At 41.8% G+C, this 25185-nt stretch overlaps 1 protein-coding gene across 1 annotated transcript in view; it reads right to left on the bottom strand.

Annotated features, from left to right (window-relative positions):
• CHN2 (chimerin 2) overlaps positions 1 to 25185 on the bottom strand; it is a 157633-nt gene that overhangs the window by 59236 nt on the left and 73212 nt on the right. Inside the window, exons 3-6 of the mRNA XM_081164754.1 lie at positions 21309 to 21364; positions 10661 to 10692; positions 8449 to 8562; positions 6633 to 6921 (exon numbers count right to left, since the gene is read on the bottom strand). Coding sequence (XP_081020880.1) covers positions 6633 to 6921; positions 8449 to 8562; positions 10661 to 10692; positions 21309 to 21364 — 491 coding nt within the window. The remainder of the gene's footprint in view (positions 1 to 6632; positions 6922 to 8448; positions 8563 to 10660; positions 10693 to 21308; positions 21365 to 25185) is intronic.

The raw sequence follows: 25185 nt of genomic DNA on the forward strand, positions 1-25185 counted from the left end.
ATATTTCCTCCTGCTTGCATACACTGCTCAGGTTAAAGCTTTGCCAGATAAATGCACCCTTCACAGACATTTAAATATGTAAATATAAACATGAAATAATAATTTGCACCCATATTGGAGACTAAACAGGGCAAGGGTATATGCAGACAAATTTCTCAGAGGGTTGATCCTTTCACATGTGACCTTGCAATAAACCACACATTGTTTTCTGCTTTATGTCTGAAGCTAACATGGGGGCACTGGTCTCGTTTTGCTGTTTGAGATGTAGTTCTTTGATGCTTGGGAGAGTTTTATCCCAAAAGGCAGGATAAACACACTAAATAAATAAACAAACCACAAAAACACATGAAGCTACTGTATCTTTTTTTAAAAAAAAAAAAGTTAAAAACGAAAACCATAAAAACTCTTAAGTAAAGCTGCCATCTAGTGTTTGAAACATGTAGCTCTGCCAATAAATCACCCCACTTTTATGAAATGTAAGCCTTACTTGATTCCTTCCTAAAGGATTCAGTAACAAGGCAGGTTATGAGTTAAAGGTAGCTACCCATTTTTACCTAGCCTTTTAAATAAAAAGGTTACATGTTATGACTGAATCAATACCGTTAGTACAGTTATGAAAAACCATAGATCACTTAATCAGAAAAATCTCTAAGCAGTATGTATAAAATAATTATCAAGAAAACATACATACAATCAGCAAAAAAAATTTGAAAAATTGAATATACATAACTAAATTATATATCTGGGGAGACTTGTTGAAATAAAAATGTTTCCAGTAGGCATCTAATTATAGTGAGGACCAGGACTTTTTTTCCAGCTGAAACTTGCCAGAACTCAGTTTTGGCACATCTCGGTTGGGTGCCATTGCCATTATAAGAGAACAAGGGAGGTGTTCATGGTGAGTTCCAGCAACTCTTTTTCTAGAAAAACAGCAATGGTGAGGACACATGTGTAGTGTCAATAGGGTGTTCCAGTGCATTAAGGTGATGATGCCACACTAAAATATCAGCCCCTCACATATGCAGAACAAACAATATACAGTATGGCACTTTGTAACTTTGACAAACTGGTAAAACAAGGCATATATGAGGCAAGGCAATCCCTCAATCCAAAGCCATTATGTGCTGTATATGCCAACTTGTTCCAGTAACAAATCAGCATCACTGAGCGAAGGTTGGATGGAAGAAAATGCTTTCAAAAAGTAATAGTGCAAAGAAAGGGCTTCTTTGAATTGCATAACTCAAAACCTTCTGCTTGTGCATAGGAAGCTACATCAATTTACATAGAATTACAAGTCCTGTATTTGAAAAGCACACTGAGCGACTTGGACACAATGATAGGTGAAAGATTATTGCATTGTTATATTCTCCGTCTCAAAAAACACGGCGAGATAATCAAATATAGATTTGTGCCTACAGAGCTGCCTTATATTTTCCGGTGATTGCACAAAGGAAGAAATCTGGGCAGGAAATGGATGTGCCACTGTATCATCTTTAACGGGAAATTGTTTATGAAGTTTTCAGTAGCTGTTCCACATGCAATTTTTACAGCTCGAGCTTCGGCTACACTTTAAATACATGTACTGCTGATGCAATTTGGCCACGGTTCCATAGCATGTCCACTTCTAAGCTCGTTTTTAATGACTAGGAATGGACCAAATGTTATGATCAATATTTGAATGTGCCACAGAGCATGGGAAAACAGAATGGCATTTTTAAAAAATGAATAAATATGGCTCTAAAGCTCCTCAGAGCTTTATTCATTTATATATATATATAAAATTATAAACCAGTGAATAATATAAAATATCAAGTCAATGCACAGCAACGTACAGAGATATACTAAAGCATAAAACGCCCCCAAATACAAACAAAAATTGCTTTAAGTACCTACAGACAATAAAGCTGTTGTTTTACTGGTAGGATTATTCCAGCATTCCTACTTTGGGACAACATTTCACATTCTGCTTTTACAGTCGTACCTTGGATCTCAAACGCTGTGGCTCCTGAACAAATCGGCTCCCAAATGATTGAAAACCAGAAGTGAGTGTTCCGGTTTTCGATCAATTTTCGGAAGCCAAACGTCCGGCGTGGCTTCCGATTGGCTGCAGGAGCTGCCTGAAGCCAATCAGAAGCCATGCTTTGGTTTTGGAAGTTGAAAGGACTTCCGGAATGGATTCCGTTAGACTTCCAAGGTACGACTGTACTTTATTGGTAAGGTAAATGCAGTATTTGTTTAAAGACAGAATAGCTAGACCTTATTAGAGGCGGCGCCAGCGGCGGCAGGGGAGTTCAACAGCATGCCCTTGATCCCCAATGAAGGTGTTGCTGATTCACCAGGAGTCTATGAATTATACTTGCTATGATGATGTATTATGTCAATTTTTGCACACACAAAAAAGTCTGGCAAGTATTCGCTTTCCTGGGAATGCGGGATAACTTCCAAGTTCGAATCACATGCTCAATTCAAAAGAAACAGACAAAACCCTTCAGATGTGTGTTGTTTACTAGCAACCTGTTTTACTGGAGGAAGCTAGAAGACCTTTGGATGAAGCAGACTTAATATAAAAGCAATAGGCAAACATTTAGCTGCTGGGCAATGACAGGCCTTCATATGAGAAAACTGAACAATGGTGCAGCCCCCCCCCCCAATTCTTAAAGTGGCTATTCACCTGGTTTTTTAAAAAAGCGCTGCATGAACATTCATGCATTTATACATTCATTTATTGCCTATTTTTAATACAGCAAGAGTGGAATGCCTATTTTTTTTTAGTTTGAGGGATAACGACAGATAAACGTTCTTCTTTTATGATGATGATTTCTGACCTATATAATTATTCGGATGAAAAAGACCCAAAGAAAAGCAACTAATTTGGCATATGCGTTTCATTTTTCTTCTGGGGTCTGGCACAGTACTACTAATTACAACTTCCAAGAAACTGTATTATGAGAGTGGACAGATTCCTCAGGCAGTTCCAAGTTATGAATTCTCTTCCTAGTTAGTGGCACTGAAACAACCTTCCACTGACCTGCCCAAAGGGGGAAAGTCTCAGGAATGACTGAGCCATTCAATAATTTCTGTTGTCAACCTTTCGTGCAGGGAAGAATAACTACATCCCACAAATGGTTTAACAAACCTATCAGGGAAATTAATGCCCTCTGCAGTAGTTTCTTGGCTTCTGAAATGCTATCAATAAAAGGTGATGTTTCTTTTTTTTTTTAACCCCTTAACATCTCCTAATTACTGCAGAGGCTTAAACTGTGCTTGAAATGTTTGAAAGCCCTTTTTGCAGGGCAACATTAAAGCGTTAATTCCTTCAGTACGTTTTTAAAGATGTCTTTTTGTTGAGAAATTCTAAACTATCTGGGTAGATAACTGAAACAAACCAACAAACTTTATTTTACCTACTCCAAAATGGGAGTAAAAGTTATTTAAGCAACTTCCAGATACTATTATGCAAATATAATCAATTTTACCAAGTACAGTGGTACCTCTGGTTATGAACTTAATTCGTTCCGGAGGCCCGTTCTTAAGCTGAAACCGTTCTTATCCTGAGGCGCGCTTTCGCTAATGGGGCCTCCCGTTGCGGGCACACGTCCGGCACGCAATTTCCATTCGCATCCTGGGGCAAAGTTCGCAACCAGGAGCAGCTACTTCCGAGTTAGCGGAGCTTGTAACCTGAGGCATTTGTAACCAGAAGCGTTTGTAACCAGAGGTACCACTGTATACACAAAAATAGCCGTGCCCATTTGCCTCATTCTGGTTTTCTAAAAGCGCCAAATCCAAAATGTAAGTCATGCTGATTTTAACTGATGAGTTAATTGCATACCTAGCATTCTCCTGTTGACTTTCTCTCCTTTAGCCATTTTCAAATATCTAAAGGGCTGCCACATGGAGGATGGAGCCATCTTGTTTTCTCCTGCTCCAGCGGCTAGAACCTGAACCGTTGGATTCAACTTATAAGAAAGGAGATCCCGATGAAACATCAGGAAGAACTTTCTGACAGTAAGTGCTGTTTGACAGTGGAACAGACTTCCACAAGATGTGGTGGACTCTCCTTCCTTGGAGGTTTTTAAGCAGAGGTTGGATAGCCACCTGTCATGTATGATCTAGTCAAGATTCCTGCAGTGCAGGGAGTTGAACTAGATTACCCTCCGGGTATTTTCCAACCCTACAATTCTATGATTCTATACCGTATCTTAAAAGTAGGGATGTTTCTAAGAGGTTCTGAGGGGTAGCAGTTGCTCTGCCAAAATAGCTTATGTTCCCTGCCCCGCTTCAGTCACAACATGTTATGGTTCTATACAGCATAGATAAAACCCTTTCTCTCATACTAATAATGGTCTTTGCCAACCATCACAAATTAGATTTTTCTGGAATGTAATGCAAAGCACTCCAATGAGAGAATTTTTTTTTTGCTACGGCTATCAACAATACATTTACTTCCTGCAGCATTTTTCTTAACACATTTCAGGGACCACAGCTTGGAGACTGGGAGATGGAACAACGAATACAAGGAAAACCAACAACCCAAACCTGCTTCCCAAGTTCCACTCATAAATTTATTCTGTTTATAAGCAGAATAGTAGTGTTGACTTAAAAGACTGGAGGAATATTGATAGCAGGAAACCTATTTCATATCAGTTAGGAGGAAATGTTTCTTTGGGATAGAAAACTATTTTCTCAAATTACAAACTAGTGCCCCTATGCCACACTAATCAACGACCGTCTCCAACACCCAGTGTTGTATAAAGGGTGGTGTGCAGTGGCTTAATTTGTTTATGTCCTGCACCACCAGTTCTCACAAAATCGTCTGTTGGAAAGTTTTTGCAGATGGCGTAGTAGAATCTGAACTTAAGTTTCCCCCCTCTTTTCTCCATACATGAAATAATGGGTGGCACAATGTATTCAGCAATTGAGCATGCAAATATTGTTGCATGAAGCAGCACATGCATATTGTAAGGGTATGCACATGGATCCATTGGCCAGGGTTTAAAACTACAGTGATCCGATTGTCAGAAGTGTGACAACTTGAAATTTTTGGCCAAAAATATTTCTGCATTTCAGGGGGCTGGACTAGATGACCCTCTTGGTCCCTTCCAACTCTGCAATTCTATGATTCCTTCCTTTTTCTGACAGTGAAGCTCTCAGATTTTGAACTATGCTGATATAAAATCCAAAAACCAGCTCATCACAGCCTTGTAAGGTGCTTTTCTATTCTGGGCATGTGTCTCTTAAATAATAGTAATTTATAGTTAATTGAGTTTAATTTGTGTTACTGTTTCACAAGCCTGAAATGTCAGTTGCTCTAAATATTATTAAATAGAGCTTTCTTGTGTATTTCGCACTGCTTATGTCTTCCTTGGTCATTTGCACTAGAAACGAAAGCCAGTTCAACTTAAGACGTTTGCTGTCTTGAACAGAGAATGTCTTTAGAAATGTCCTTATGGGACTGAAACAGTATCATAAATAAAAACTATAAATTACATCCTCCAGCAGTCAGGCACTGCTTTTCAGACGCGGGTCAACAACATAATCTTGATTGCGATGCAAACACATTATGTGAATTATGTATTAAATAACCTTCAAAAGCACTTACACCAGAAAAAAGGTTTCGTTTGAAATATTTTTCAATCTGTGGGAACACACAACCTCTTATAAGAATATTCATCATTTGTCACACATTTCAAGCTGATTTCAGCTGCATTTCTCTGTGAATTGCTTTATGTTAACTACTACTTGTTTGCTCGGCTACTACAAAAACAACTTTGAAAAGCAAAGATGGAAAGAAAGGAAAGCCACGCCCCCAAAATCAGGCCCATTCACCAAAATAGTAAAGCAGAGATTTGAACTTTGCGTTAAAGGCTAACAAACTTGAGATCTGGTGAACAGGCAAGCAGCACAAATTCTTACATTCAGGAATCAATAGCAAGGCTACATTCTCTTTTAGACAGATACTGCAAACCAGGGAAGTTACAATCACCAGTATCTCCAGGTAAGACTGGGAGAGGGGGAATTATGCCTTAAACCCTGGAGAGGTACTGCTTATCGATGTCTACAATGCTGAGCTCAAGAGATCTAGCTTCTCATTTGAATTTAAATATTTGTATATTTGTATGTGCTCAGGTGCTTTTTCCCACTCATTTTATCTGGGAGATGCTACCTGGACACATATTTCTTAAGTGCAGAAAGGAACTACCCTGAGATCTAGGGAGGAAAAGTGGTAAACAGTTGTTGTTGTTGTTGTTGTTGTTGTTGTTGTTGTTGTTGTTGTTGTTGTTGTTGTTGTTGTTACAATGGGAAGCTATTGTAGGCAGGACATGCAATCGTCTGGAGTTCATTCCCAATGGAGGAACAGAATAATTTCACAGATCTGATTTCAGCTTTCTGCTTGTACCTCAAATGTTAACATATAAACAAATACATTGGGGTTGCAGCCAACTAACATTTACTCAGAGTAGGCCCATTGAAATTAACGGCCATGACTGAGGTCCACTCATTTCAGTGGGTTTACTTTGACTAAAAGTTAGTTGATGACAAGCCACTGAGTGCATTTTAATGACTGAGTGCCCCAGATGCATTTTTTAAAGGCAGATCTATATATAGATTGATTTTCTCATGAATCACCTTACCTTTTCAACTGGTGCGTTTTCTTCACATGTGGTTACACTAGCTTTCCTCGATTCAGTTTTTGATCTACTCAGTCTCCGGGATACTTTTTCTCTAAGCAAAGTGGCATATCCAATGTGTTCATAGATAGGGTTTGTCGTCATTTTTGAAATATATTCAGAAGCCTTGGTTTCTATGTACAGCGTTATCAAGCCGTCTGTTACCAAATCATGTATTGACTCGAACCTCTTTTCCCCTACAAAGTGCTTTCCATCGTAAAAAAGTCTGTAGTTTAAGGTCTGATTGCCAAACCTGCATTAAAACAAAATGAAGTTGTTGCATTAGTGTTTGAACACTAAAAACATTGATTTCTCAGATGATGCAGGCTATAAAAAGGCCATGTTCCTCATTAGCTATAAAGCTGGAGGACGGAGTACAGACTCAAGGAACCAGTATATATTCAGATGAAACAGGTTTGTGCCAGGGCTGCATGAACATGTGTTATAGACCGGTGCAGAACATCCTCAACTGCACTCAGAAGAGAACTTTGGACTAATGCAATCCCTGCTTCCCTCCTGCTCTTTTCCTGCTGTTCTTAACTGTGGTTAAACAGTCACAACACAGGATTAGTAAACCAAGGTATAGCAGGGTGTCCTCTTATGCAGGAATCAAAACCAGCTCCATGTCTTTAATATCAGCTCAATGTGGCACTTAGCTATGTTTGAAGTTACCAGGGGGAACCTTGCTCATCACAGGGGATGAGCTGATAGAAAGTCTTGCACAATCTGTGGCGTACAATTCACTTTATTGCTTAAACAGGGTTTAGAAATCAGTAAGTGAAGTTGATGAGAGACTCAAGATAGCCTGCGACCCCCTTATTTGCAAATGCAGAGCTCATAGCATAATAAGGCGGCCTTCTTCATTTGCACTAGGTAGGGATAGCTAACTTATGCACCTCTGAAGTGTCGCAGGTTAGCCGCTCTAAGTTTCCTGTACCCAAGATACTCTTAAATCATGGTTAAATACAATTCATGGTTAAATATAGTCTTGTAGGTATAACTGGTATAATTAGAGTTCTAACTGGTGATGGTGTTGATATAATGTGAATAATTTTGGGGTACTCTGTGGCTGTTACTGCCCTTTGGATGCATCTAGACTGGTGACTGGGAGTGGCAGCCAAGAACATATAACACCAGTCCTGAAAGACCTACATTGGCTCCCAGTACCTTTCCAAGCACAATTCAAAGTGTTGGTGCTGACCTTTAAAGCCCTAAGCGGCCTCAGCCCAGTATACCTGAAGGACCATCTCCACCCATATCGTTCAGCCTGGACACTGACATCCAGCTCCGAAGGCCTTCTGGCGGTTCCCTCACTGCGAGAAGTGAGGGTACAGGGAACCAGGAAGAGGGCCTTCTCGGTAGTGGCGCCTGCCCTGTGGAACGCCCTCCCATCAGATGTCAAGGAAATAAACAACCATCTGACTTTTAGAAAACATCTGAAGGCAGTCCTGTTTAGGGAAGTTTTTTATGTTTGATGTTTTCTTGTGCTTTTAATTCTGCTAGGAGCTGCCCAGAGTGGCTGGGGAAACCCAGTCAGACGGGCGGGGTATAAATAATAAATTGTTATTATTATCACAGAAAGTGTAAAAAATCAACTATCGAGCCTGCAATTTATGCTTTAAAGTTTAAAGGATTGTAATATCCAACACGTTACAGACGACATCATACCATTTTTAAAGTATACTGTTTTGCATATAGTTGTTATAACTGCAATTCCTTCAGGTTCCCAATGACCAACAAGCACTTCTTAAAATTTACAAACAGAAGCAGCAAAGCTCACCTGAGAGCTAGGGTATAGCATCCAGGCTGCCGCTGGCTCTCTCTGAGAATATATGCTCCTTCTACACCTCCAAGCAATTCATCGGCTTGCTCGCGAGAAATGATCCCATGAAACCTGATGGAACAGAAAGCCATCAGGTTAGAGAATAACTCTGAATGGAAGAAAGGCCACAGGAACTCAGTGTTAAAACACAGAAGGAGGACACATAAAAGTCACTACAAAATAGTTCATGATAGGGTTGTGTCCCTCTGTATGTGCAACAAACTGATGCCAGGGGGAACATCTTGGGAGGAACCAATAGCAAAGAATGCTGCAGTCAAGATTAAAATTGCGCCCACAAACTTTCCATTGATTTGCTCAGGATGCTTTTGGTGAATTCTGCTGTCCATGGTGGTGATACACAACTGATTAATTTGCGCTGCATTTTAATTATTGCTTTGGGATTATTGCTGTTAAAAGCCTTCTTAAAAGGCTGTTGTCTTAGATAGGCAGGATATAAATATTTTAAATAAATAAATATTGGAACCAGGGGCTTAGTAGGGCCTGGTTTTAGTAATCTGTAACATTTTGCAAGCTCTCTGCCTGTATTCCCAGCTCTTCTGCCTTTGGATCAATTTTATATGACTTCTTCTTCTTTGGCGATCACTCGTGGCCAAGTAAGATAGTCTTCCATGAACATGGTCTTAATAGTGTGTCCGTAGGTGACTGTGGAGGCCAATTCTGGATCCGTATCTCCTTCCACACTGGAGACATAGGTTTCCGGGCGGGAGTTGATCACGGTGAGGGTTTGCCAAACATGCCTTCCTCTTAGCACGTTTCTCCCTTTCGTCCTGAGTTCAAGTGTCTTCAAAGTCCATGACACCTTTGGTAGAGGCTGTTCTCTAGCTGGAGCACTTGCAGGCAAGTGTTTCCCAGTTGTCGGTGTTTATACTACATTTTATTAGATTTGCCTTGAGCAAACCTCTTTTGCTGACCACCAGCATTACGCTTTCCAGCATTTTAAAGTTTGGAATAGACAACACTAGATTCAGACTGGATCATATAGCTCAGTCTGTGGAGCTCTTAATCTCAAGGTTGTGGGTTTGAGCCCCACACTGGGCATTGTAGGGAGTTGAACTAGATGATCCATGTGGTCTCTTCCAACTCTACGATTCTGTGATTCTGAAAAGGAGACCTAAGTTAAGATTTACAAAATAAATGAAGAAGACTGGGTGGAAGAGTCCTTCTCCCTGGCTCTGCTGGCAGGGGGCGGGCGGGTGGGTCCACTGCTACAGAAGCCCCTTGCTGTACTTGTATGAATGGCAGGCTGCCGTTCACAGCCAGCACAAGTTTCCAAAATGGGGTGGAGCAGAACAGGCCAAGGATTCCCTGGATTTTAAGCTGGCCCATTGACAGGTAACCCACTCTACTGCACCTTACCAAGGACGATAAGGCTGTCAAAGGCTATGAATCACGATGGCCTTGTTCTCCTGTTGCAGGAAGTAGACCTCTGAATCCCAGCTGTTGGAAATCACAAGCCGGGAGAGTGCTGCTGTTCCTGGCCACAGTGAGAATAGGATTCTGAACTATTCTGGGAGCCAGTGTGGTGTAGTGGTTAACAGCGGTAGTCTCGTAATCTGGGGAACCGGGTTCGCGTCTCCGCTCCTCCACATGCAGCTGCTGGGTGACCTTGGGCTAGTCACACTTCTCTGAAGTCTCTCAGCCCCACTCACCTCACAGAGTGTTTGTTGTGGGGGAGGAAGGGAAAGGAGAATGTTAGCCGCTTTGAGACTCCTTCGGGTAGTGATAAAGCGGGATATCAAATCCAAACTCTTCTAGATGGGCCTCTGGCGTTACCCAGCTGGTCTTTCCTTTTAAACAAACAACCAAAGCAAAAAGATCCCCGCCACCTTCTTTCCTGACCAACAGCAGTGGCTCCACTTCTCCAGTTCTTCCTAGGGCTGGGTTAGGATTGCTCTACATCTCTAACTGCAAAATACAGTTACACTATAGGTACCACCTGAAAAGACAATTCACGTGCATGCAAACGAAGTGTCTGGGAAGTCAAGAAAAATTGAGTAAGTACGTGGAAAGTAATGGAGAAATAACACTGAGTTAAATGATCTCTTCATTAACATTAAACGATCTCTTCATAGCAATTTTAAATTGCACAGTATCATGCATCAAATTATTACTTTAAAAGTTATTTTCCTACAAATAATTTAATACATACTCTCGTCCGTAGTATTTTGGTCTGTTCTCCACCTAAATGGAGGGGGAAAGACAACACAGTTAGATATACATTAATAGAAGCAACAATAAAAATTTAAGCTGGTGAAACAATAATATCATCAATATTTTGCCCAACCACAAATACTTCAGGTTACAACTTTAAAAAAGTGTTTTAGGGTGAAATAAGTGTTGCCTGCAGAGCAGGAAGCCTGGAGGATGGCATCCTTTATCTAAGAGAGCACAAAGGATTAATTTTAAATGCTAAACGTAATGCTGAAAATTTTAATCTGGCAATTATACGCAAACAAATGCCAGGCCAGCAGGGGGCAGTTCCTTACAAAGTTTGATGCACTATGTTTTTGTTCAATGTTCATCTAATATTTGGAGCATAGTGCTGGAATATTAACAGTTGCCTTTGATTTAAATTGTCATTACTATTGTGCTTCTCACTGGCAGTCTTTCAGTAACCAATACTAAATTATGGCTGGATCCATAAAGATAGGCTTTAAACCTTTCATTTTAATGTTTTAATCTTTATTGCAATGCTTCAAAATGAAGAAAGAGAAAGAAAGAAAGAAAGAAAGAAAGAAAGAAAGAAAGAAAGAAAGAAAGAAAGAAAGAAAGAAATGCCCTATAATGTTTATTGGGCAACCCAGTCAGGTGTAACCTGTTACAAATAGTAAAATTATTACTACTACACAGCAGAGTCCTTGGGCTGGTGATCAATGTCTTGCAAGTCTCAGGATACCTAATTACACAAGGCAGAGAACATGAATGCACTGCAAGTTAACCTGTTTCTAACAATGCATGTTACACTGCCTATTTGCAATGCTATTGTCTTTGGTATTCACACATGCTATAGCCAAACAGAACTACCGTATTTTTTGCTCTATAAGACTCACTTTCCCTCCCCTAAAAAGTAAGGGGAAATGTGTGTGCGTCTTATGGGGCGAATGCAGGCTGTGCAGCTATCCCAGAAGCCAGAACAGCAAGAGGGATTGCTGCTTTCACTGTGCAGCGATCCCTCTTGCTGTTCTGGCTTCTGAGATTCAGAATATTTTTTTTTCTTGTTTTCCTCCTCCAAAAACTAGGTGGTCTAGTGCGTCTTATGGAGCGAAAAATACGGTAATCTGGGGCTTGGTTTCCAGCTTGTTTACGGTTATTCCTACTTGTCTGCCTAGAATTTTCATCGGTAACATGTTCCAGCTATTGTGGCTGTCCACAGAAATTCCTAGGGTCCAATGGCCTCAGTGGTGCAGAACGCTTTCCATCAGTTACACCCCTATCTGGACACAGCTAGCCTAACTTCTGTTGTCTATGCTCTGGTAAACTCTAGTTTAGATTACTGCAATGTGTTATACGTGGGACTGCCTTTGGGGATGGTTTGGAAATTGCAGCTGGTGCAGAATTTGGCCGCCAGGATGCAAGACAGTTTGAGTAAATTAACACCAACCCTGACTCAAATACATTGGCTACCAGTTAGCTTCAAGGCCCAGTTCAAAATGGTGGTTTTGACCTATAAAGCTTTATGCAGCTCTGGGCCTCAAGGACTGCCTCTCCCCACATGCACTGACCCAGACCCTGTGATTGCCATCTAAGATCCTTCTCTGTGGGCCCCACCTTCCCAAGAGGTCTGCAGGGTAGCAAGATGAGAATGGGCCTTTTTTCAGTGGTGCTTCCCCATTTGTGGAATGCTCTCCCCAGGGAAGCTCACCTGGCCCCATCGTTACATATCTTTAAAGGGACCCCTGACCGTTAGGTCCAGTCACGGACGACGCTGGGGTTGCAGCGCTCATCTCGCTTTACTGGCTGAGGGAACTGGAGTACAGCTTCCGGGTCATGTGGCCAGCATGTCTAAGCAGCTTCTGGCAAACCAGAGCAGCGCACGGAAACGCCGTTTACCTTCCCGCCAGAGTGGTACCTATTTATCTACTTGCACTGCGTGCTTTTGAACTGCTAGGTTGGCAGGAGCTGGGACCGAGCAACGGGAGCTCACCCCGTCACAGGGATTCGAACTGCCGACCTTCTGATCGGCAAGCCCTAGGCTCTGTGGTACGTATCTTTAGGCACCAGCAAAAACATTTATTTTCTGCTAGGCCTTTGTCTTTTAATTATCTGTAGTCTCCTTTAACTGCCAGGGTGTTCTGTTCCTGCCTTTAAAAGTATGAAACCGTTTTAGATTTTTCTATTCTGTGTCTTTTTTAAATGTTAATTATTTATTGTTGTAAGTCACTTTGGATTGCACTGCCCAAAAAGGCAACTAATCCATTTAATAAATAATAGTAACAACATATAACACAGACAAACTCAAATGTTGCTTGCTGATGGTTAGTACAAATTTTGTCCCTTGAGAGCTCAGTATACAGTGCTTAGCTGGAAACCTCATAAATATCTGTCAGCAATTGCCAAAACCAAAACTCCTGATGATACAGTGAAAGAATCAAACTTATCTCTTACATATCCTTTGATGCATTCCACCCCCCTTGCGATAGCATACTAGAAAATTTTCTGAAACCCCAAATCCTCAGCAGAGGAATCTCTCTGCAATGCCTAGTGTCTATTTACTTACTATATTTTTATCTCAACATTTCTCCAAGGAGCCCAGAGCAGCATTCTAGCGTCACCACAACCCAAGTGTAAAATGTCAAACAGCTTCATGAAAATGCCTTTCTCAAAAATAACGTTTTATGAGGTTTCAGGCATGGCCCATCTCTCTGACTTCAAGATCATAGTTCATACAGATATGACAGCTTCTGAACACAGTGACATAGCTAAGATTGGAGAAAACTATATCCCACAAGGCATCTTAAAATGAATGTGTGACTCCAAGCAAGTCCACCCACAATGACAAACTGTGGCAGAAATGTGCAACACTATACACAGTACTGCTTTGAAGGATGGAAGAATTTCTGGATCAATTTCTGTTATGATAATGCATGGTAGACATGCATTGAAGACTTACTGGATGTTGTTTGAGGCTCTAACCAATGTAATCTTAAAAAGAAGAGTTCTGTCGAAACTAGTGGCATTTTCTTGTAAGTAAAATACATTTAGAATCAAGGTATGCACGCTTGATGAGTCAACAAAACATATATGCCAGGTGTAAGATTGCAGTGACCTTGAACTGCAATTCCTCCTCTTTGGAACGTCTGCTATAGTGATCTCCAGTAAGCACAGTAAAAATGTTATTGTAAAAACATGCCACTGTATAGCAGACACTTCACAGAAAAGCATTATGACCAATGACTGTGGGATAAATATATGCCCTAAATACAATTTCTCCTCTCAAATAATCTGCATTCAAGCTGATGTGTGAGATCACCCTACTGACTTCTTATTATTTTTGAATTAAACCAGCTTTTAAATGAAAATGCTGCTGTAAGTTAAAAAAAAAATGTAAAAGGGGGCATTGAAAATGGTGGCACTGCTTCAGTTGTAGAAGAATTCATACAATTTAAAGGAAAATGCATCCAGTTTTCTTTCTAATCTCCAAAATAAGGTATCTGTCAAGATGAGAAGCAAAGAAAAAGGACTTTGACTGCATTTCCAAATGCTAATAAAGTTTTATAGATGTGTATTCTTTCCCCAGGACCACTATGGACTTTTTTTGTGTGGGGGGGGGGAGTATAGGTTGCAGATTACACTGAAGATTTTATCTAGGATTTTGTAACTGGGAGTAGCTAGAGTTGCATTTACCAATCACCAGTATCTAAAGATCAATTTACAACCAGACAGCCTCTGTAATTATCTTTGTGCACCCACACCCAACCATGTTGCCTAATCATCTAATCTGTTAATGATGGGAAAATCTGAAAAGTGCATTAGTAAGACGTTCAAAGTCCAGAAGATAAACATTTGCATACAATGCCCTTTAGCACATTAGTCATGGTGAGAGTAAAAGCCTAAATGTAGTATTTTGATCAGATTAGTTTATATCCAATGGTGGCATGTGAAGGAATGTTACCACAGTCTAGAAATCCACCTTAAAGAATAGTGGATAGCAAACATGTCAAGCCCATTCAACAACGAAGGAACAAAACAAGATAATTAAATAGAGACGATATAAATGACAATTATTTCAGATACAGTGGTACCTCGGGTTACATATGCTTCAGGTTACATACGCTTCAGGTCACAGACTCCGCTAACCCAGAAATAGTACCTCGGGTTAGAACTTTGCTTCAGGATGAGAACAGAAATCGTGCGGCGGCGGCGGGAGACCCCATTAGCTAAAGTGGTACCTCAGGTTAATAACAGTTTCAGGTTAAGAACGGACCTCCGGAATGAATTAAGTACGTAACCACTGTATACAGAAATAAAATGTCAATGATATGTACTTGGTAAGATGTGAGGGAGACGCAAATCGATTTGATCTGTAGGCTCACCTTCTAAAGAATTAACAACTGTTCAACCGGCAGATTCTACCATATCTTACAGGAGAATCTGCTAACAACACAGGCAAGTGAGACAGTTAGCCAATAGGGACATAACAAAGATAGACAAATCTGTAGAAGTTCAGCAAACAGTCGATAAGGATCTGGATTCACAAAGGAGGCCACTGGGTTTCAAGCATGACTTCATTGTGTGTAGGACTGCTGCCAGCAACAACAGCAAAAAAAGTCATAGATTTCAGAGCTACTTTAATAGCTCTCAGTCGATCACTGGCTGATCTGTTTGTAGGGTCAAAACATTTGGGAATAATTCATGAAGGATCACTTCTTATGTTACTTTTTAGTAAGGGAAGTAGCAGGAAAATGTTCAGATGTGGCTCTTTGCTGCTTTCAAGAAGTCATACTTCACATGAGGCTGAGTTGGGTGTAATGGTTTGTTTGTTGGACTACGAGTGAGGAGACACTGGATTCCCTTTGCTACTCAGCCCTGAGACTCAACTGGGCCAGTTGCTCTACCGGTCTCACCTAAGTCCTGGGATTGTTGTGAAGATAAAGTGGCATGGAAGAACCAGGTGAATTACCCTGAGCATCTTACAATTAAAGGTAAAGGGAACCCTGACCATTAGGTCCAGTCGTGGCCCACTCTGGAGTTGCGGTGCTCATCTCACTTTATTGGCCGAGGGAGCCGGCGTACAGCTTCCGGGTCATGTGGCCAGCATGACTAAGCCACTTCTGGCGAACCAGAGCAGCACACGGAAATGCCATTTACCTTCCCGCCGGAGCAGTACTTGCACTTTGATGTGCTTTCGAACTGCTAGGTTGGCAGGAGCAGGGACCGAGCAATGGGAGCTCACCCCGTTGCGGGGATTCGAACCGCCGACCTTCTGATCAGCAAGTCCTAGGCTTTGTGGTTTAACCCACAGCGCCACCCATATCCCTATCTTACGATTATGAATAGTTAAAATTAATGGCAGTTCCTAAGGCTCAGATGCCATGGCAAACCAGGGTTTATCTAAAATGGAATCTAAAACTGATTAAATCTAAAACTAGGTTAAATTGCCTCCATATCTGTTGTCTTCTATTTCCCCCTCAACTTTACTTCCTCCAGGCCAGACTGTATATCCGAATACAAATCCACCTGCTCCACATTTACAAAATTAGGACTACATTTCCTTTCCTTTCCTTTCCTTTCCTTTCCTTTCCTTTCCTTTCCTTTCCTTTCCTTTCCTTTCCTTTCCTTTCCTTTCCTTTCCTTTGGAAAAGTCTCTTATTCAGTTGCCAGGTGGAGAAACCATCCCTGGGGGACAGACTATTTCATCCTGAACAGATTTCCTTTCCTGGCATCAGTGCCTAAATATACATATTTAATTAAGTCATTTATCTAGTTGGAAAACATTTGAGATTGACTCACTGGACACAATCTGCTTTATGATGTCATCCTTCTTCAGTCTGAGACACTTAGGATACATGGTATTGTTTTATACTTTGCATGACATCATCCGGTTTATGATGTCACCCTTCTCCCTTTTCTGAGATGCTTAGCATACGAGGGACAAGAGCAGATCAAGAAGATTTGAAAGAGATGTAAGCGGCTAAGATACCCCAACCTGTTCCCACACCCCACCGGCCAAATCTTTTACATAAAAGGTGGGGTGCACTAACTGACAAGACTCACTCACTTTGCAAATGTTGGGAACTGCAAAGACACTCTCCTTGGTGAGGAGTTTGCTCCCATCTGTGAAGGTGGTGTCTGGTTCTAGATAACAAGCTTGTACCCGTCTGTTTGGGCTCCTCCAGTTCTGCCTCCTCCTGCCCCTCCAAGTCCTTCTCAGCCTCCGCTGAGGCTGTGTGTTCTGCAGAAAAGCTGGGGGAAGGAGAACCAGCATCCCTTCAGAGGTAGCTGAAGTCAGGGCAGAAAGGAGAGGGTCCCCCACCTCCAGCCTACATTCCTGTCCTGGCTCTCACCGGAGGAAGAATGTGAACTCAAATTGCAGTATCTACCAAAATCTTTAATTCTCAGATCAGTACAGTACACAGGAAGAGTTCAAAGACATCGTAGGTGCTACACATGGCTAGACAAGCTAAGACATTGACCCAACCAGCAACACACTCCCTAAAACCTTGTTATATGGGAATGGGGCAGGCACAATTTAGGATGGCAATTGAGGCTGTTCCTGAAACTGGGCATGCAAGCAGGCACTCCTCTGAGAAGGGTGGGTCTTCCCTGTCTGTTGATGCCTGTGCTGGTGTCTTCCTCATGACCTCAGCAACAGAGGTTGGGGAGCAGATGGGACAGGCTGGGCGGCCACCTCCTCTGAAGAGCTAGGGAGCCAGGAACGGCAACTCCAGAGTTGGCACTACATTCAGAGTGGCTGAGTTTAAGGTGGGCCTTGGTGATCTTGGAGGAAAGGCTGTGCGGGTGCCTGGGAGACTGATGGGGAGATGACATGGGTTGAAGGGACCATCCATCCCCCACTGGGTGTGTTCCATGATCCTCCTTCCCAAGCAGCTCCTCAAGTCCCCATGACTCTGGTTTGGTTTGGTATCTATCCCATTAGAACTTCCTTGGGTTATTCTGTGGGCAGCTCATTCCCACACCAACTTTGTCCGACCAGCCCCATCACTCAGGGACCATGACAGTTCTCACTGTTTAGCTCCCCCTCTGTTTCCTCCTCCTTCTCCTGAGCACCTGCCAATCCACACCTGATCCCAAAGGTCCTGCAGGGCTCATGACATCAGTAGCTAAAGCCTTTCACTCTGTTTGGAATCTTCAACTTAGTATTTCCTTCTTGACTTACTGGGTCAAGTACAAAGAACCTTAACTACTATAGGTTTAGGGATGCTGCTTTGTGACTATTGCTTATTTGAAGGGTGAAGTCCTGTGAAAATGAGGACATGTATATACATACTTCCTCCACTTGTTCTAGAACTCCTGCTTTGAAATGTCATTCTAGACAGGCAGCACAAACCAAATGCCAACTGAGATTTGCTTTGCCTGTACGTCTCTTATGTAAAACATTACTTGAGGACATAGAATGATTCAGGACCATTTCACATCAAATCATGTATTATCCATTTAAATCCACGAATAAATATTCCATCCTTAGATGTGAACAACTGGGGAACAAAACATTGATGGCTGAGTCTCTTATTTAGATTTATGTCTCCCAGGTCAAAATCCAATATTTTATATTATCTTTTACTGAATTTTACGTGAACTAAAGGAATTCCTGGATGCTTTAGCACCACAGTGAGAATATTACAAGCCAAAAAGACACCATAGTAATCTTCAAGCTCTTGTTTTACAGCTAGGCTTTCAGGAAAATCTAAGCAGAAAACAGAGGAACATTTCACATTTACATATGTTAAACCCCTTCATACATTACTACTTGTATTTATTTATACATTGAAGATTTCTGCATATTACATCCAGCTGAAAAATAAACGGGCACTTATGAATAAAAACCCATTCCCATTTTGTACAGAATTAAGAGCAGAGGATGGTAAAATGTTTTGCTTTTCCCCAAGCTATCACATATTTTACTATCTTTACTAGCAATAGTGTTTTCTAAAACTGTAATTAGAATTAAGAACAATGAGCAAAGTAATTAGCTGACATATTTCTCTGCATAATAGTCTGGTTTAGGAAGTGCATGCTTTGTAAGCACCAGGGACAATTTATTCAAATTTGCCATTGTAGTGAACACTGTTTTGTTGAATAATTGTTAGCAATTTCTGAAAATCTCCAGCAGAGAGAGACTTCCAACACCAATTTAGCATTATGCCAAACCAATAAGCTGCACGAACATTAAGCTATTCTGTAATGGGAGTTTATACAGGGGGGAATTTGTTCCAAGAGTCATCTACAATGCTCCATTCCTTCAATCGTTATGAAATGTGTAAAAGGTAACATTTATTGAATTGGGTGGTAGGATAATAATATTTTAATCTGATATTAATCTCATTGTGTTATCTTTGTTTCTTTTTTTGGGGGGGAGGTGTTTGACACCAATTTTAAAAAATGGATCTGAGTGTATCTAAGAAATCACAGGTTGGTTAGCTTAACATCATTTCAGGGCCGTCTTTAGCAGATGCGGCACTGGGGTGCAAATATCCACCTAGCACCCCCAAATTACCACGGATGGGGGGGGGAATGAAGCTGCGCACTGCCAGCCATGGGGGGGGGTGCAACTCCCCCATGTCTCTGCGGGAGAGAGATCCCTGCAGAGGCTTGGAGGGAAGTTGCCTGCCTGCCAGCCATATGGTTGGCGGGGAGCAGCTTCCCTCCTAAGCCTCTGCGGGGATCGCTCTCCTCTCACAAAGGCTTGGGAAGGAAGCTACACGCCCGTCCGCCAGCCATATAGTTGGCGGGGCGCAGCTGGCGGGTGTTCAGGGAAAGGGGAGGCCGCCAGCAAAGCCATGCAGCTCCCCCACTCGCTGGGATGCCCCTGAGAGGCCGGTGCCCTGGTGTGACGCACCACTAAGCCCTATGGGAAAGACGTCTCTGCATCATTTCAGGGAGAATTGATGGAAAGCGTTATTGAAGACAGAATTACCAAGTACAGTGGTACCTCGGGTTACATACGCTTCAGGTTATATACGCTTCAGGTTACAGACTCCGCTAACCCAGAAATATTACCTCAGGTTAAGAACTTTGCTTCAGGATGAGAACAGAAATCGTGCTCCGGCGGCACGGCGGCAGCAGGAGGCCCCATTAGCTAAAGTGGTGCTTCAGGTTAAGAACAGTTTCAGGTTAAGAACAGACCTCTGGAACAAATTAAGTACTTAACCCGAGGTACCACTGTATATAGAAGAACAAGATGAAAACCCAAGCCAGAGACAACTTCTCAGTTTTTCCCCCCTGGCCTCATTCATCTAGCCTGTTCCAAATTATAATAGGCTGCTTTATTTCTGAGTCAATCTCAGTATGAGCCACAATGACCTCACTCATCACAACTTGAGGTACACCAACAAGTCTCATGGCACACATGGAAATGCACTGAGTATACTGTGCAAAGGCAACTCTGCTTAACAGTATTGCTTCTGGCTATTCTTGCTTGCTAGCAAACATGAAGAAACATGTCCTGAAAAACTACTAAAAATCATTATCATACTAAAGAGACAACTAGACGAACTTCAAGCACATTCGAACCACACAGCTTCTTCCCAGGAGAAAGAGAAGCGATCTCTCCCTCCCTTCTCCTGGAAAACTCTGCTGCAGTGGGTGTGCCCTTCCCACCTGCAGAAAACAAAAGAATTGCTTTTAAGCCTGACAACTGAGGAGCTTATTCATGAACAGGTCTGCTACTGGGAAGGGCTCCTGCTTGATGCTGGAAACTGCTCTTTCTAGCCAGCAGATTTGCTCTGCAGGAGATGCATTGACTGGGACAGGTCTATTTCAGGAGGAAGACTAGGGAGTCCTCTCTGCTCAGAGCTACTGAAGCATCAGACAGAGCTGCTTATCCACTTGAAATGTGCGTTTCTCAGTTAGCACCTCTGATAGTTACAGCAGATCTGTGTCTTCAATCAGCAACACTTCCGGTGACCTTCGTAAGGCCTATACAGACATCACCGGGAACATCCTAGGGAAGGAAACACCTCTTTAATGAGATGCTTACTCTGCCAATACAAAAACCAAGATCAGCAGCTTCATCTCAGATGTTGTGCAATTAGGGTGAGCCATACCTAGTACACCATCATGGGAACAAAACTGGTCAGAAACAAAGCACTTTGTTAGAAACTTCAGGAAACCAAACTGGGAGACAGCCAGTAAATGCACGGCCTTATCTATTCTTACATACTGTCTTTGTGCTTTAGACTTGTAGGGAGAATGACCGCATGCTATTAATTCAACATTCTATCTACACTATTCTAAAACATTTGTCAAAATGCATATTTTCAGATGACAAACAGGGTTTGTGAAGCTAGTGGAAGATTTGCTGGGGTTGGGTAGGAAATCGCGCTTCATTTACGACAGAAATAAATACAAAGATGCACAACACTTTGATCAACACAAAAATAGTACTGAAAACATCTTAATAATATTAATCACTTAAAGCTTAGAATTTATAACAAACACCGACTGGTGTTTTTATAATGTTTACCTTATATTTTTTTAAAAAAGAGAGTGCTTTGTAATCTTTTATGTGGGTGACAATATATAGATCACATCCTGCACACATAAAATGTGAAGACCAACAGTATCAGCATGCTGCTGACCATTCAATTAAAGAAGATGAAGAGAAACTTGAAACTGACCTCTCGAGGACAAATTATTCTCTTGGGACGAGGTGCTTCCTGTTGTAACTGATACACTGTCAAACATAAAAAACACGTTTGTAATTAGAAGGCTGCAATGAATACTAACATTTGCTTAGATAGGCTTAAAAAAGATGCTTCAAACTAAATTCAAATGAAGGGGAAATAGCTGACTTGCAAGGGGTATTATAGTGTATTGCATTTAGAATTCATAGAGAGGACACAGGTACCTTCCTCCACAGTGAATCTTGATATCCTCATCAGTTTTCCTCCTCACCTCTGCTGTCTAGAAGGCTGCCTACTTTTTGGCTGGTTGGTTCATGTGTTGTTAGCACAATTATCCATTTAAAATAACAGAAATTATAATGCCTGGTTTAAGATTTTAAAACTTCTTGGAGAAGAGGGAGAGGGTGCTCTGTGAATTCTCAGGCATCTAGGTAAAAAGGTAAAGGACCTAGTTAAGTCCAGTCAAAGGCGACTATGGGGTTGCAGCGCTCATCTCGCTTTCAGGCCACTTTCAGCTGGTGTTTGTCCACACACAGCTTTCCGGGTCATATGGCCAGCATGACTAAACTGCTTCTGGCGCAATGGAACACCGTGACGGAAGGCAGAGTGCATGGAAACGCTGTTTATCTTCCTGCCACAGCGGTACCTATTTATCTACTTGCACTTGCATGCTTTCAAACTGCTGGGTTGGCAGGAGCTGGGACAGAGGAATGGAAGCTCACTCCGCCATGCAGATTCGAACCGCCGACCTTCTGATTGGCAAGCCCAAGAGCCTCAGTGGTTTAGACCACAGCGCCACCCGTGTCTAGTCAATCAGTGCTCTGCACAGCTACTTTTGCAAAAAACTGGCAGAAGTTCTTCCCGTGAGGCTGCTCCTCAACTGAAATAGCCATGCATGTGACAACAATATGACAAATGATTTTCCCGAAATGGGAGTGATTTCTGTTTTCAGGCACATCTTTTCTACACATGGAAATATGGAAATTAGTCAGAGAAACGTAAGCCTATCTTTAAAAATTGCTACACATTTTAGATTTTCTATTGGTACTAGCACCATCCATTCCAACAAATCTAGTGACGAAAATTATATATTCTGCTTGCCATAGCGGAAACTTGTGAGATGTTGGCTTGCAAGGCTTCCGCTTGCTGAACACACCACATCATGTGACGTTGCCTTTCAATGCCCGTGGCAGGGTTCATATTAATGACTAGGGGTGGATCTACACACAGGAAACCCCCCGCTATAATTAAGTGAGAAATTAAATCATTATAACAAAAGGAAAAAAAACCGCTATGGAAAAACGCATAGAAATTATTTTTGCTCTCCAGCATCGTCTGGTGTTGCATGTTTATAACACATTCAAAACACTGTTTTTTGACTAATCCAACTGAGTCCTAGGTGTGTATGTACTTGTATATTGTTTGTGAGCCCAGGTGCAGGGAGCACGTGGCTGGTGAGACCTGAAGAAAGAAGTGATTTGCCATTCCTGTTGCATTAGCACTGACCTATCTGTGATAATCCTAAAAAACATAATGGTTAATCAAAAAGCCTATAGCTTACTCCTGGGAGTCAAGTTTGCCTAGTCTTCCTAACTGCAGCTATTCCACCTAATTCTGTGGAATTTGAAGGTGATTTTAAATTGATTAGATCAGGCTGCTTCTGGTCTATACAATTTCATATGTGGACACCTATCTATCTTCTCATTTATTTGTAATGGGCACTATCCAACTAGCACCCACATTACCTGAATGTACTCTTGCAAATGGATGTGACTGTACTTCTGCGAAATTTCCCGCGATATGGCTTTGAAGTGCCACAAAATCCTGCGAAACCAGTTTGTGCGGGGACTTCTATGGGCCACACAGTGGGACGCACAAAATAAACATCTGCTCCATGAAAAGTAGCAGCTGTACATTGCCCTGCACAAGTCTCTTTGAAGGCCCTGCCTTGCCACATTCTTTTGCTTTCTTTCCAGTCGGCAGTTCACCGCTTGAGACAAAAATGCTTGGCTGCAGGTAAAACCTAAATAAAAATAGCGGAAGGACCAGGTAGCTCAGGGGTAGAGCATCTGCTTTGCATACATACAGAAGGTTCTTCATTCAATTCCCATCATGTCCAGTTAGGGCTGGAAATGTCCACTGCCTGAAACCCTGCAGAGCCACTGCCAGCCAGAGCAGACATTATTGGACTACATGGACCGATGATCGGGCTCAGTATAAAGCAGCTTCCTGTGTTCCTAACATGGAAGCAGGTAAAGCTATAGGAAGTAAAATGTATTAAAATATACATGTCCTGTACTTAAAAAAAGAAAAAGACAGAGACACACACCCCAAAAACCCCCTTTTCAGCTTAGTTCCATCAGTATTCTAATACACATGGTCTGAAGCTCAACATCAAAAAAACGAAGATCATGGCCACTGGTCCCATCACCTCCTGGCAAATAGAAGGGGAAGAAATGGAGGCAGTGAGAGATTTTACTTTCTTGGGCTCCATGATCACTGCAGATGGTGAGAGCAGCCATGAAATTAAAAGACACCTGCTTCTTGGGAGAAAAGCAATGACAAACCTGGACAGCATCTTAAAAAGTAGAGACATCACCTTGCCAACAAAGGTCCGTATAGTAAAAGCTATGGTTTTCCCAATAGTGATGTATGGAAGTGAGAGCTGGACCATAAAGAAGGCTGATCGCCGAAGAATTGATGCTTTTGAATTATGGTGCTGGAGGAGACTCTTGAGAGTCCCATGGACTGCAAGAAGATCAAACCTATCCATTCTGAAGGAAATCAGCCCTGAGTGCTCACTGGAAGGACAGATCATGAAGCTTAGGCTCCAATACTTTGGCCACCTCATGAGAAGAGAAGACTCCCTGGAAAAGACCCAGATGTTGGGAAAGATGGAGGGCACAAGGAGAAGGGGACGACAGAGGATGAGATGGTTGGACAGTGTTCTCGAAGCTACCAGCATGAGTCTGACCAAACTGCGGGAGGCAGTGGAAGACAGAAGTGCCTGGCATGCTCTGGTCCATGGGATTATGAAGAGTCGGACACGACTAAACGACTAAACAACAACAACATTCTAATACACATACAGAATAAGGAATATTGGTGCGGACAGGCATGCAATAATATATTCTATTACCGTATTGTACTACTAATACATACTAGTTGCCTATAGCGATAACAAGACACGTATTCTAAAAGCTGTTTAATACTTTTACAACTCTGTATTCTTCTCCCTACATCCTTCGCTCACTTTGCAGCTCTTTCCCCCCTTGCTCTCCCAGAGCTATTTACAGCTTCTGCTCTAACGATCTTATGTCAGTAAGTGAGCTGGTCAGTAATAAGGCAAGTAAATGAAATACATTAGAAAATTACTTTAGTCAGCAAAGATTTTTAAGCATTATGGAAGAAGCAGGTCTTCAGGGAATATACAAGTGAGAAAAGGGGTAGCTTTCTCTGCAGCCCGGACAAGTCTACAATTTATTTCAAATGTGGGCATTCTGTATACAAGCATATTACCATATTTGTAGTCAACTTCTGATCCAGTAGGAGCAGACTAAAACTTACAAATGTTTGTGGTCAGCATCATGGCAACAGAGACAGATGCATGCTTAGCATCTATATGTTTCCCCATTAAATTCCTGAAGTGTTTCACTAACACTGTATTGCAAGTCTGGCATCTAATGACTGTATGAATCATGATTTGAACTAGAGATTTCAAGCTCATAAGCACATGCCCTTAAGCAGCAAACCATCGCACAATGCAACAGAAGTGAGCTGTAGGGTTTAGTTACAAGTGGAAAAGGTCAATTTTCTAGTAATTGCATTGAATTTCATAACTGAAGTGGTGGTGGTTCCGAATAGCCAAGCT

The sequence above is a fragment of the Podarcis bocagei genome (assembly GCF_964188305.1).
Source record: "Podarcis bocagei genome assembly, chromosome: 12".
Classification (NCBI taxonomy): Eukaryota; Metazoa; Chordata; class Lepidosauria; order Squamata; family Lacertidae; genus Podarcis; species Podarcis bocagei.